Source organism: Equus asinus, chromosome 14, assembly GCF_041296235.1.
Source record: "Equus asinus isolate D_3611 breed Donkey chromosome 14, EquAss-T2T_v2, whole genome shotgun sequence".
Classification (NCBI taxonomy): Eukaryota; Metazoa; Chordata; class Mammalia; order Perissodactyla; family Equidae; genus Equus; species Equus asinus.
The window spans coordinates 32,098,447-32,112,654 of NC_091803.1; the positions used below are offsets into that span (position 1 = coordinate 32,098,447).

Here is a 14,208-nt window from a genome sequence, read left to right on the forward strand (position 1 = left end):
TGTTCCATAAGTCCCTTAGACTCTATTCACTTTTCTTCATTTTTCTCTTTTTGCTCCTCAGACTCAAGAATTTCAAATGACTTGTCTTCTAGTTTCCTGATCTTTTCTTCTGCCTATTTGAGTCTACTGTGGAACCCCTCTAGCAAGGTTTTTGATTCAGCTGTTGTATCTTTCAGCTCCAGAATTTCTATTTGGTTCTTTTTTGTAATTTCTCTCTCTTTGTTCATCATCTCACTTTGTTCATATGTTATTTTCCTGATTTGTGTTAGTTATTTGTTCATGTTTTCCTTTAGGTCTTTCAGCATATTTAAGACAGTCATTTAAAAGTCTTCGTCTAGTAGCTGAAGCCTGGGTTTCTCTAGGGTCAGTTTCTAGAGATTTATTCTGTTCCTTTGAATGGGCCATATTTTCCTGTTTATTTGTAGACCTTGTGATCTTTTGTGGAAAACTCAACATTTGAAAAAAAGCAGCCATCCTGCTCAGTCTTTGCAGATTGGCTCCATGCAGGAGAAGACCATTACGAATTTTCTCAGTGTGAAAACTTAAGGCCTTCTCAGGTCTTTCCTGCCATGTTTCTTTCCTGGGCCCACGCATGTTCTTTTTTCCCCAATTTTCCCATGCACATGGCTGATGTTTATGCCTTAATTTCCATAAAATTCTTATCCTTGCATCTTCTTGGGGCCTTAGATGTTCTGTTGTATTCCTCTGTCTGTAGTTTCTTGCCCCTAAGTGGCTACAGTCTTCACACACCATGGCATCTGTGACTGCTTTCAGATGCTTTCAACCTGATATTCAAACTATGCCACCACTCCCATCTGAGCACCAAGTTAGATGAGACAGAATCCAATCCCTTAAGCAGCCCCCAGACAAGCCAGAATGTTGCAAATAAGTTACACTCTTTTTCCTTCTGTCCCATAAAGGGGATGGGAAATGGGTGGCTTCCTCCTGACCATGCTGCACCACATCAGAGAAGGGGTAGTGCAAGAGAGAAAAACATCACAAAATTTCCTTCCATTTTGAGTATGACTTTTATTGTTTGGGCATTTGTGGGTTGCTGCAGATCCTTGATTATTTTAAGAGCTCCCACAAAACCATTTTGGTCTGTTGTTTACTTACTTGATGTTTCTCTGAAGGAACGAGGGCCTGGAGTTGTCTTCTTGCTGATTTCACCCCTAGAAGTAATTTATTTAAAAATAAATTCCCCCAAATCTTCAGGAACTAAATTAGCTTCTTTATTTTATGATGTAGCAATAATAACAATAGTAATATTTATTGAGCACCTACTTGGGCCAGACACTGTTAAATAAATTTAAATACACTGTTAAATAAACTTAAATTCACTTAAATAACTCATTTAAAATTCACTACCTTCTAGGTAGTATTATTGTTGCCATTTCATAGATGAGAAAACTGAGGCATAGAGGGGAACCCACTGTCTATATGGAGCTCAGACTCCTGGGAGAAAGGAGCTTTAAATCTTCAATAGAAGACACGAAGGCTATTCATGGTTTTATGTGACTTGAGAGAAGGTGGCTACACTAGGCCAGAAGAAGTTGGCTGCATCACACCCACTCCTAACTTCTCTTGGCTCTTGAATGCTTTAAAATGGGGTCTCAGTCCTTGAGCTATGCTCACACTGGAATATGACTATGGCAGTGGATAAGCGCCCTTTTCCTTCAAAGCAGGAAGTAACATGGTGTATGATCTTGACCAGGAGGGCAAGAGAGGTCCAAACCCAGCCCTGTGGTGGGTGAATGACCAAGGGGATGAAGTGAAGTGGAGTTTCAGAGAGATGACAGACTTAACCCGACGTGCAGCCAACGTCTTTACGCAAACCGGTGGCCTGCGACAGGGAGACCATCTGGCCTTGATTCTGCCTCGAGTGCCTGAGTGGTGGCTGGTGACTGTGGGCTGCATCCGAACAGGTCAGTGACTCAGAAAGACCACAATAGACCTTAGGGCTGACCTAGAGTCAATTGGTCCTGCAATATTAGGTTTTTTCTCTTACCCTGCCTTCTTTCTTCTTCACAGTCTTTCTCTTTCTCAGATTCCCTCATATATTCTTTTATTCTTTGTCACTCACTCTCTCCCTCATGCTCACTCACTCTCAAAACCAATATCATAATTCTTTCCCATTCATACACATACACAAACATACACACACACATTTTCTCTTGCACCGTCTCAGGTACTATTACTTTTAAAAAATATTAATTAATTGTTATTCATCAAATTTTACCATATTTAAGCCCTCCTTCCCCACTGAGTAATTTAAGAATCGGTTGCAGACATTGTGAGACCCATAAATACCAGATAAATACCCATAAACACTGGAATATGCATCTGCTAAGATCCAAAACATTCTCCTCACAGAACCACAACAGAGTTAACATACAAGAAGTCTAACACTGATACAATATAGTTACCCAATATACATCCATAGTCAAAATTCCTCAATTGTCCTGATAATGTCCTTTATAGCCTTTTTTTCCCTTTAAATTCAAAATCTAATCAAGGGTCATGCATTGCATTTTGTTGTCATGTCTCTTCAGTCTCTAATCTAGAATGGTTCCTAGGCTTTTCTGGATGAAAATGACATTTTTGAAGTATCTAAGCCAGTTGTTTTATAGAACATCCCTCAGAATTTCCAATTCTGACTCTTGCTTTTGATTATATTCAGGTTAAACATTTTTGGCAGGAGTAGTAGATGGGCGATGTTGTGTCTTTCTCAGTGCATCACATCAGGTGGTATATGAGTTGGTTTGTCCTATCACCAGTGATATTGTTTTATCACTCTAGCAAGGTGGCATCCACCTTTGTAAAGGTACCTTTTCCCCTTGTAATTAACACGTAATCTGTGGTGTAATACTTATGAGGCTGTGTGAATATCCCTTTCCCCAACAGCCTTTCACCCTATGGTTTGAGTATCCATTGATGATTCTTCACTAAATTTACTATTATTATGGTGGTTTTATATGAGGATTTTCTATTTATATCATTCTCTCTAAATTTATTAGTTAGAATTTTTCTGTAGAGATTTCCCTTCTCCTTTTAAATAACTATCTATCTATTTAGCTATATAATTTAGAATCAGTCTGGGATTCATGGATTTTTTTTTTTAATCACTTCAGTTCTTCTGTGCATGTTCATACAACAAGCTGTCATGCTTCTGCTCATATTTCTCTCTCTGACTCATACTCTCTCACAAATAAAATGGCTAATCCATCAAGATCATGTAGAATCAAGAACTAATAGCAACGACAGAGGGAGCATAGAGAAACTGTGTCATCTGTAGATCTAAGAGATGGCCCATGGGAAATCCAAGACATGAGCAGAGCCCCCTGGGATGGGTAGAATTAAAGAAGAGTAGAAGCAAAGGAAGAGAATTCCATGAATGGGTATAGCACATGCAAAGACTTAGAGTCAGGAGCAGCCTAGATAATGAGGAATGGTCATTTTGAAATAGAGAATAGAGTTGTGGGAGAGAAAGGTGAAGAGTGGGCACTGCCTTCAATGTCAGGATGGGGAATGTAGCGTTTTCCTGAGAGAGGCCACAGGTGTTAGTGCAGAGAAGAAATGTGGAGGGGAAAAGTCAGTGTTCTATGGAACTTAAGCAGGTGATAATATGAAAGATGGGTGGTAGGAAGATTCAGAGCAGGGCGTCTTGTGGAGAGATTAGAATCTGAGAGAAACACACAGAGGCTTGACCTAATTGTTGGTGTTGGATGATGGAAAGGAAAGGAGGAAACTTCAAAGGACAATGAGGTTACATTTGGATATAAGGAATGAAGGAAAGAGAAGAGATTCAAGATTACAACAAGGAACCGACAGAGAGGGAAGTGAGAAGAGAAAGGTGGGGGCAGTGATGCAGCTAGTCCTGATGCAGGGACACTGTCCTACTTGCATCTACATTCCCAGATCCCATGTAAAGTTGTGTAAAGTAGGATCCACCTGTCTGCCGGCTGGATCCATCTAGTGTAGAAAAGATTAGTGCAGCATTTTCACATTTTAACATGCATGGAGATCACTTGGGCAGCTTGTTAAAATGCAGATTCTGATTCAGTAGGTTTGAGGTGGGGCATGATGTTCTATGTATCAGGCGGTGCTGATGATGCTGGCCTGCAGACTGTACTTTGCAAGCAAGAGGTTAGGGGATTTCTATGCTGATAAGCCATGCCTGAAGCCCATGGTTGTGAGAGAGAAACTGAAACAAATTTCCTTTCTTATCCCCAGGGATTGTTTTCACGCCAGGGACCACCCTAATGAAGGCCAAGGACATTCTCTACCGACTACAGGTGTCTAAAGCCAAGGGGATCATAACCACAGATACCCTTGCCCCAGAAGTGGACTCTGTGGCTTCTGAGTGTCCTGCTCTGAAAATCAAGTTCCTGGTATCTGACCACAGCCGTGAAGGGTGGCTGGACTTCCGATCACTTATTAAGTGAGTTTCTGGTCTGATAGATGTGCTTTCTGAGGAATGGTGGGGGAAGACCCTCCACTCCCAAGTGCTGGTAGACAGGCAGCCAGTGGTGGGAAGCTCACCAGGTCTGAGACCAAAAAACTTCTCTTCTTGGCTATTCCACTGCCTTGCTGTGTGACCCTGGGCTGGTTCCTTCCTCTCTCTTGGCTGTGGTTGCTTTCTCTGTAATATAAGGAAATTGAACTTCTCTGCTTCTCTCACTAAAGTATAATCACCCTGGGACTGTGCAAAGGAGATGTTTAAAGTCAGAGGGTTATTGTGTTATGTCTTCTTTGTAGGTGAGAAATCTAAAATATTATTTTTACATAATAAATAAATATATGAAGGAGTTGGATGAAAGATTAAAATGAATTTTTAAGGTGATATTGGAGACTGCAAGAAACATTGAGGCTGTTGCTGGCAGGAAGCTTTGGGAGCGAACACTTCCTATCTCCCAGGGGCTGGGTGCCTTTAGGGACATGTTGCAGGAAAAGTTAGGGAAGTATTGAAGGTTAGGAAGATCCCCTTCCACTTCCAAAACTCTGACTCTGTGAGTCTTCAGGCATTTTTCATATCCTGCAGACAAATGACTCTGGGTCTGCTTTCTTGAGGTAACCTCTCATTTTTAAAGCTCTTTACTTCAACCCCAAAAGGCAAGTATTACAGTGAATTCAAAAATTATGCTAGATTCTGAAGTCAGAGAATTAAATGAAATAGTTAAATAAAGAATGCTTTTTAAAAATCCCTTAAATTGCCCAGAGTCAGTAGGGTACCATTTCTCTGCAAGACCAGTAGAGCTATTGTTCCCTCCAGCACTGATATGATTTGTAGTTCTTTGATTGAACAGTATAGGAAACCTACATTTACCATCATAGAAGCTCCAAGAGACTTTCAGTCTAGGAGAAGCTCCCAGGAGTCCAGGCCGACTGAGGGAACTGCAGGTTCTATCTGTCCTCTCAGGCTCACACCAGGGCAGGTGCTGGATATGTTTCTTTCACTCTCACTCTCCCTCACTTTCTCTTCCCCACCCCTCATCACCATGGTCATGGAGTTAAATTCATGTAAAGCTGGTTTGTGTAAAAAACAAACAGCAGTGTGATAAAGAAGAGCACAGTCCATGGGATCAGACTGTTTGGGTTTGAACCCTGGCTCTGCCACTCTCTGGCTATGTGTCTTCAGGCAAGTTACCTACGCTCTCTGAGCGTGCATTTCTTCACCCACAAAATGGGCTTGATAAGAGCAGTACCCACTTCTCAGGGTTGCTCTGAAGATTGGGTTCTTATTTGTAAATCATTTAGAGCATTATCTGAAACATAGTTGGTGGTATTTCAGTGTTTGCTCAACTAAAAAATAATCTGATGTATTGTCCCCATCTTTTGTGTGTGTGTGAGGAAGACTGGCCCTGGGCTAACACCTGTTGCCAATCTTCCACCTTTTGCTTGAGGAAGATTTTTGCTAAGCTAACATCTGTACCAGTCTTCCTCTATTTTATGTGGGATGCTGCCACAGTGTGGCTTGATGAGCGGTGCTAGGTCCATGCCCGGGATCCGAACCTGTGAACCCTGGGCTACCAAAGCGGACAGACACAAACTTAACCACTACACCACCAGGCCAGCCCCTCCTCATTTTTTGAATGAAGAAATCTCAGTCTTCTTTTCCAAGTCACTCAAAAACTCCATTTGCTGCCTAACACTGGGAGAACCAGTCTTTCTTCCAGTGTTGCAAACCCCCAGTTTTCAACTCTGAGGCTCATATTGTTTCTTTTACTCCCCTAGAGGATGGAAAAACAGGAAACATGACTTCTCTCCTTTTTTGAATCCCTTTGCAGATCAGCATCCTCAGATCACACCTGTGTTAAGTCAAAGACCATGGACCCAATGGCCATCTTCTTCACCAGTGGGACCTCGGGCTTGCCCAAGATGGCAAAACACAACCAGGGACTTGCCTTACGATCCTCCTTCCCTTCATGGTAGGAAAGAGGGCACCAACTTAGAGGCTGGGCCACAGACCTGGGGTGGTGTGGGTGTCTGTGTGTGTGTGCTGGGAAAGGGGCTCTAAGTAGAATGGACTCCATCCTGTTTCTCCCTTCTGCTCTCGTTCAGACCACCAAGGGCCTAAGAGGTGAAGGCTGGGAATCCTAAGTGTTTGCTGACAGAGGCCTCTGAATGAAAGGACGCACATTTGGGTCCTGCCTGAGCACGTTCACAGGAGATGTGGAGGAAATGAGGGTGGAAGCAGTAGGAATTCTGCAAACCACACAAATGACAAGCCATTGTGTCCCTGTCAGTGGTTGCAGGGTTTGGTGGGGAAAGACGGAATGTTCTAGCACTGTGACCTGCGGTGACAGGTCCTCTCTTTTCTCCCATTATGGACAAATCAGACTTGGAGTTTCCCAATCATGAGCTCTTAGGGAAAATCATACCTGGAACCAAGCCACACCAAGCCCCTGCCCCTAACCTAGAGCAAGGAATCATACAGGCTGAAGCTGTAGCCCTGGGTTAATCATTTAATCAACTTTAAACCAAACACCTTCTCTGCCCCTCCCCCAACTAGTAATAATTAGACTAGACCAAGTTCTATATATTTTCTAACTTATTAACCAGACCAGGGGCAGAGAAGGCTTCTTGTGGGCAGTGGGTATCTGCACTAATGGTAACAATTGAGTAGAAAAACCCTGGAGGAATAGGGGTGGAAAGAAGGGGAGGGCTTTCTGTGCAGTCTGAAAATAAGGGCAAAGGCACAAAGATACCAAAAGTAGCATTCGTAGAACTGCAGAGACTTGGGAATAGCTGGTGCTCAGGGTGGCGGGTGAGGGACAGGTGGAAGGATTTGGGAAAGTGAGCAGGGCCCAGATCATTCAGGGGCTTGTGGCCCTTGATGTAGAATTTGGAGTTTATTAAGAAAACAATGAGGTATTGAAAGATTTTTAGCAAGTGAGAGACCTGATCAGATTTGTATTTTGAAAAGATCACTGTGCGTGCAAGATGGAGAATGGATTAGAAAAAGTTAAAATGGAGTTATAAAGACCAGTAAGAGGGTGTTAGAATAATCTAAGATGACGGTGACTTGGACAAGATGCTAGAGACAAGAAGAAAGTTAATACATTTGAGATTTTTAGGAGATAGAATCTTCTGGCTAGATGCGGGAGATAAGAGGCGCAAAGTCCATAGTGACTCCCAGATTTTGGGCTTGGACAATTTCAAGGAGAGTAATGATGTTCACTGAAATACAGGAAACACTGGAGGAGAAAGAATTAGTACAAGGGAGGCAGGAGAGATTAGGATCAGCAGGGGTGGGAAGGTGGAGGGGGGACGGTTCCTGAAAGACACCCCAGAAGAGGTGGTCAGTGGGTAGTTGGGTCTGAAGCTCAGAAGAGAGGTCTTCCTAGTTAGTAATTTCCTGTGGGTGAGCTACAATCCTAAGAGAGATGAGATGAAGGAGAGTGGATGGCTTATCAAAGTCACTTCCTACTAATAGAAAAGCTCCTCAAAGCCATAGTCTGCTAAATTGTGTTTTCTCAAGGAGTTATCCCTTCAGAGGTCCCTCGGAAACAGTAAGAGTAGGTAGAGAAATGAGAGACCTTCTCTACTCCACCTTTCAATTATTGCCTTTTGGCTAATTGTTTCCAGTCCTTTGCCAAGATGGAGTATTAATTAGGTCTGTCTACGTCTCTCTCTCTTTCTCTGTTTCTCTGTTGCAAATGACAGAAAGCCCAATCTACATCACTAAGCCAAAGAGTGAATAAGGGAGTTTATTGGATCATGAAGCAGGGCCCTCCAGAGTTCGGCTTCAGACATAGCAAGATAGTCTCTGGATTAGGTTTTTGTCTCTCCATCTATCAGCTCTGTTTCTGCTATGTTTTGATATTGTTCTCAGAAAGGCTCATCCCTTATTTTTCCATACTGGCTGCCAGCATCACCCAGGACTATATCAGTAACAGATTCCAATCGAGGAAAAGAACAACAGACTTTGTTCCAGCATTTCCAGAAGAAGCCTTAAGAATCGTTATGACTGAACCATCTGAAGTCACATGTGACTAGGAAATATGATTTGGCATATTTTGGGGACCTGGGATAGGAGTGGGTCTGGAGCTCCACGCAAAACACATGAACTGAGAGTGAAATGGGTGGGTTTCTCCCCGAAAACCAGAATCCCCATCCCTTGGTCACATCCTCCCATGATCACATAGCTGAGGCCACTGTATTTTGGAGTTAGCAGGAAATTGCTGCAGCTGAAGACGTCTGATGTCTTCTGGTGCCTGTCAGACCCAGGCTGGATTCTGGCTGTCTTGGCGTCCATGTTTGAAGCATGGACAGCAGGGTCTACGGTCTTTATCCATCATTTGCCCCGGTTTGACCCCAACGTCATTGTCCAGGTAAGAAGACTAAACTCCCAGAAGAAACTCATGTTTCAAGCTCAAAAGCTAGTCCTTGCTAAGAAATATTTTATTTTGCAAAGAAGCCAATGGCATAATATAACCCTGATTCTGGGTTTCTCAGAGTATGTAGCACTGAATCAATTGTTGTAACAGAATCACATCAAGACGTAACCTTGAAGAAAATACACATTTCCAAGCCCTTCCCCAGACCTGTGGATCAAATTTTGTGGACTTGGGACCCAGAATATACATTTTGAGAATTTAAAGCAACCAGAACAAGCTCAGGTCTCCTGGATCCTGGCTTTGCCAGGGCCAGGCAGCTGGGGTGTGTGTGTGTGTGTGTGTGTGTGCTTACTCTATTTAATGAAGTGTTTAAAAACAGAGCCCTTGGAATGTGACAGATCTAGCTTCTTATCCCACGTTTGACATTTATTAGTGGTTTACTTGCCGCTCTCAGCCTCAGTTTTCTTATCTGTAAAATGGGAGTTTTGGTTAATAGTTACTACCTCATAAAATTGTTGGGAATACTAATGAGATGATACAGGCGAAGTATATAAAGTGCTTAGCCCTGAGGCTGGCACAGAAAAACACTCAATAAGTGGTAGCAGTTGCTGTTATTGCTAGGTAAACATCACGATGATAATTGAGGTCACCTGCATGAACTCCTTCAATGTACTTCCCTTCACCTAAAAATTCTCTTTGCCTCTCCACTCGCACCCTTGCTCAGAAGCAGATTTGCCCCTCCACTTCTCAAAGTCTACCTCTCTCCCCACAACCACTGGGGATTCTGCTCTTTTCCCTGCCCTTCTGTTAGGGACCCCTCCCTATTAATCTTTAATCTAGTAAATCTTTTCTCCTGTATTTTTAATCTCTCACCTTTTGTTAACTCTACTCCCTCAGTCCATAAACATATTCAAAGTTTCCCATCCTAAAAATACTTTCCCTTCACCCTGGTACACATTGGATCAACCTAAGGACTTCTCCATAGAACATTCTCCACTTGCTGCAGCTGCTTGCTCTTCACCCAGCTTGCTCCAGAACATTGCAGTCCTTCAAGGGTCTGCCCTCACCATTCCTCTCACTTCTCCTCTTCCTTCACGTCCATTTCTCCAGCAAGCACATCAGTTCAGGTAGCTCTCAAAATGGCACCTTGGGTCTGGTCTTCTCTCTCCATGCGAATTCTCCCATGTTTATCTGCTGGTTGGTCAAGTCCATCTGATCATTCCTGCAGCACCTCAAACCGCACTTCCCACTTCTCATTCCCTGCCCCCATATCAGTATCCGCCTCTCCATCATCATTACTTCCCACATTCTGCCAGTCCCTGAGGCTTAAAGCTGCACAGAAAACACTGAGTACACCTCCACACCCCACCCTATCAGGTCTAATCCTCCCTCCACTACACAGAGTGCCCCCAAAGTGCTAGCGTGTTTTAAGCTTAAATTATTTCAAAGTATTAATCCTACTAATTTACTAAAAGAAAAACAAACTCAGCATTTGAAAGTTTAGTTATTTTGATTTATTTTCCACTCATTACTTTTGTGAATTTTTAATAACAAAATTTTAATTTAGTTTAATTTTACTCAGTCCCTCTTATGAAAGATGGGCAATATTAACTAAAATAAAAAATGTTAAATTAAAAATTTACTATTTAAACTCACAAAACAAAACTTCCCCTCCGTTTCCTCTCTGCCCACCACCTCAACTTGCACTTTCTTGCCACATCTGTTGCAAGAGCCCCCTGTTGCCTGCTGCACACTCCTACCAAAAGCTGCAAAGCAGCAAGATGAGTCATAAATTACAACTTAGACAATAACGACCAGAGCCAACGTTTGGTGAGGACTTAGTAAGCACCAGGCTCTGGGCAAGACCCATGACACATACTATCTCTAATTCTTATGTACTAAACAACGCTCCCTTGGGTGCAAGTACCAGAAACTCACTTCAAAGTAGCTTAATGGAAAAAGGGATTATACGGAGAGAGGGCATTGAGACATGCCAGGATGCTGGAAGAGAAGAGGAGAGGCTGAGCCTGACAAGGGTCTGGAATAGGAACCAGAAAGACACCAGGAATAGAGGCAGCTTCTGCGTCTCCTCTGCTTTTCTCTGTATATCTGCTCCCTTCTTTCTCTCTGCAGACCTAGTTTTGCTTCTTGACATGCAGGGAGCCAAACATGGTGGCCGCAGCCTTCCTGGGTTGATATTCTCTCTGTCCAGATGACCAGGCCAGACCACTAGAAGCCGAGTGGCCCAGTTTAAGTCAATTGTCTGTCACCAGGATACTGATCCAATGCTCCGTGCCTAGGTTGGAGTTAGAGACTCCAGTTACAGTGGCTGGAGTGGACTAGAGCGAGAGTATGGAGAGGTGCTCTTTGCATGTGGAACAGTGAGACTGGGGGTGAGGAGAGAACTAAAATTTTTTGAAAAGAGAATGTGAATGTGAGATATTGCAGAGATAGAATCCAGAGATTAAAAGCTGATTAGACTCATAAAGAGAGGGAAAGAGGGTGGAGGCAGAGCTCTCCTAAGCGCCTATCATACCTCATCATGGTTCTACATGGAAGACACGGATACTCCCACTTTACAGATGAGGAAACAGCATTGCAGAGAAATGAAGTAACAGGATTTGAATTCATGCCAGGCAGACCCCCAAAGCCACATTCTTTTCCCTTCAGTGTTCCTGGCTCTCCCAGCAGATCTGCACCCTGATCTGAAATTCTGAAGGACTCCCACCTCCAGCTAAACAATGTTGAAAGCCAGACATTTTAGACCCTAAGTAATCTGGCTCCAACTAACCCCAGTCTTCTTAAATTTACTTCTTATTTCTCACCTATGTGTCTAAATAAATCATATTATTTAACTTTACTTCAATGTTTCTTCAGCTCCTGAAACTATTCCTTCTATCTTCAAGAATCTCCCCCATTCTTTGCCTGTAGACACTGTAGCCGTTTGTTAAATGCCCCAACGAAATGCCACCTGTTCCAGTGATGCTTCTGGACCACCTCTTCAGAAGGAATATTTCCCTCTCCTACGTTCTCCCAGGACTTTCTCCAAATTTCTCTTATGACATCTCCCAACTTCTGCCTTATCATTTGAGTCCTGTTTTATCTGCTCTATTATTATTACCTACTCTCCATAGGAGTTGGGACTTTATCTTACTCTCCTGGTGTCCCCAAGAGTACCTGACAAATGCCACGTACAAAATTCATGCTCAATATATGTATATTGAAAGAATTAACAAATGAATAAATGAGTTTCCCTAGAGGAGGGATCAGAATTAAAATGCTAATAATTGGATGATATTTTTAATCTTAGCTACAATAGTAAAATTCCTTCTCTCTTCACTTTTTAGACACTCTCCAAATACCCCATCACCCAATGCCTTGCTGCACCATCCGTATTTCGAATGATTCTGCAGCAGGATTTCACCAGGTATGGCAGAAGTGGCTGTAGCTGGTAATGACCATCTTTGGGTAGGATTTTAAGGAATCCAGTGCACCGTGGTCTGACTGTTTTTGATTCTGATTCTTTGAGGGTAGTGTGTACGTGTGTGTGTGTGCGTGTGCTCATATGTGGTAAGTGTTGGTGATAATTATCAGGATTATCATTTTAATTAGTTCATTAAGTTGAGACTCAGAAATCTGAGTGAAACACTCAGTGAGGCTTGCATCATTGTGGGTGTATTCTCTTTTAAACATTTTTATTGTGAAATATATAGAAAAATACATGACGTAAATTTACAGATTAATTAATTATTTAAAATAAAACACCTATGTAACCAATCACACAAGTCACAAAAATAGAACATTGCCAGCATCCCAGAGACCTCCTCACGCCTCTCCATCTCCCCTAAAGAAATCCAATATCTTGGTTTTTAATGGGTTTGTTTCCCTACCTTCCCTCATAGTTAACCTCCTAAGGAACTATCCCTAAACAAATTATTCTATTTTACTTACCTTTGAACTTTATTTAATCTTATTATTCTGTAATATCTGGCTTCTTTTTTCAACATTCGGTTTCTGAGATGTGTCCCTGTTGCTGCATATTGCTGTAATTAATTCTCATTGCTGTATCATATTCCACTTTATGAACATACCACCTTTTTTAAAAATCATTTCTACCATTAATGGACAGTTGTGCAGTTTACAGTTTGGACTTTTGGTGATTGATGCTGTACTGAATTCTTGCACATGCACGCTGGGACATCTAAGCACACATTTCTGTAGAGTTTTTCTGGGAGAGGAATTGCTAGGTCACACTGACACTGCACCCTAGCACCCTATTTTCCAAAGTATTCAACCAATTTATGCTCTCACTAGCAGGTAGGAGAATTACCATTGTTTCACATCGTTGGCAATATTTGCCATTGTCAGAGTTTTTAATTTTTGCCAATCTGATGGGTGTATAGTATTATCTTACTCTAGTTTTATTTTTGCATTTCCCTGTGTTTGTGGATTAATTTTTAGCTAAACTGTAATCTGCTCTTTGAAACTTATGGGAATTTATGTATCTTATAGAGACTGTGAAATTGAAATGGCTACTTCCAAAATCAGAGCTAGCGTGTTTTAGACATGAGTTAAAATACCAAGGAGTTCAATGACTACCCTTACGAAGCTAACTCTGAAACACAACTTGATTTATTTATGAAGCCTCAAACTGGCTGGATTCTGTTTCCATCTGTATTTCAAAGCTCATCTTACAGCCACTTTTTGCAACATTCCTCAGATGGTGACCTTTGTCCAAACTCAGTAAAAATCCACCCAGGGCATAACTAATGACTCCATCAGAGACTCTGCCACTTTATCTGCTTTGGATAAAGCTCCAGAAGAATAAGAAAGACACCCTCAATGAGACCAGCCCTCCTGTCGGTCACCCCTGACCTGTATGTACCAGGAAAGAGTGACAAGTGTGGAAAGGTGAACCGGACATCTGCCACCTCCCTCATCCCCAAGAGCTGGCCCAGCTCAGCCCCATGCCAGCACTACTCGGACCTCAATTACTTGTCCTCATTTCCTTTAGGGAATTCATCATTATTTTGTGATTGTTTTTATAATGTTTCTGGAAAATTTCATGGGGAAAATGCAGGAGAGGATTTACATCACACAAGGTACCTAGCAAAGGGCTAGAATGTTCACAGCAGATCCTTCTGTTCTCTCCAAAATTCCTTCCCTTAGGGCTCTTACCAATGTCCCTCCTCCTCCTCTCTTTACCTCCACTCAGCCCAACCTTCCTTGATGTCCTGAGCAATTCATTTCCAACCCCTAACTTGCATTCTCCACTCAGGAATACAAAAGCCCTTCAGTTCACATAACCCCACTCTCCATGGAAGGCAGTACCATTCTATTACCATCCTAGCATGTCCTTGGGGCCCTA

General features: G+C 42.4%; 1 protein-coding gene across 8 annotated transcripts in view; it reads left to right on the forward strand.

Moving 5' to 3' along the window:
* Positions 1–14,208, forward strand: part of LOC139040204 (acyl-coenzyme A synthetase ACSM1, mitochondrial-like) — a 44,879-nt gene that overhangs the window by 10,886 nt on the left and 19,785 nt on the right. For all 8 annotated transcript variants that reach the window (XM_070484744.1, XM_070484747.1, XM_070484749.1 and 5 more), the window contains exons 3-7: positions 1,715–1,925; positions 4,234–4,441; positions 6,288–6,428; positions 8,675–8,834; positions 12,188–12,267. In XM_070484744.1, the coding sequence (XP_070340845.1) occupies positions 1,715–1,925; positions 4,234–4,441; positions 6,288–6,428; positions 8,675–8,834; positions 12,188–12,267 (800 nt within the window). The remainder of the gene's footprint in view (positions 1–1,714; positions 1,926–4,233; positions 4,442–6,287; positions 6,429–8,674; positions 8,835–12,187; positions 12,268–14,208) is intronic.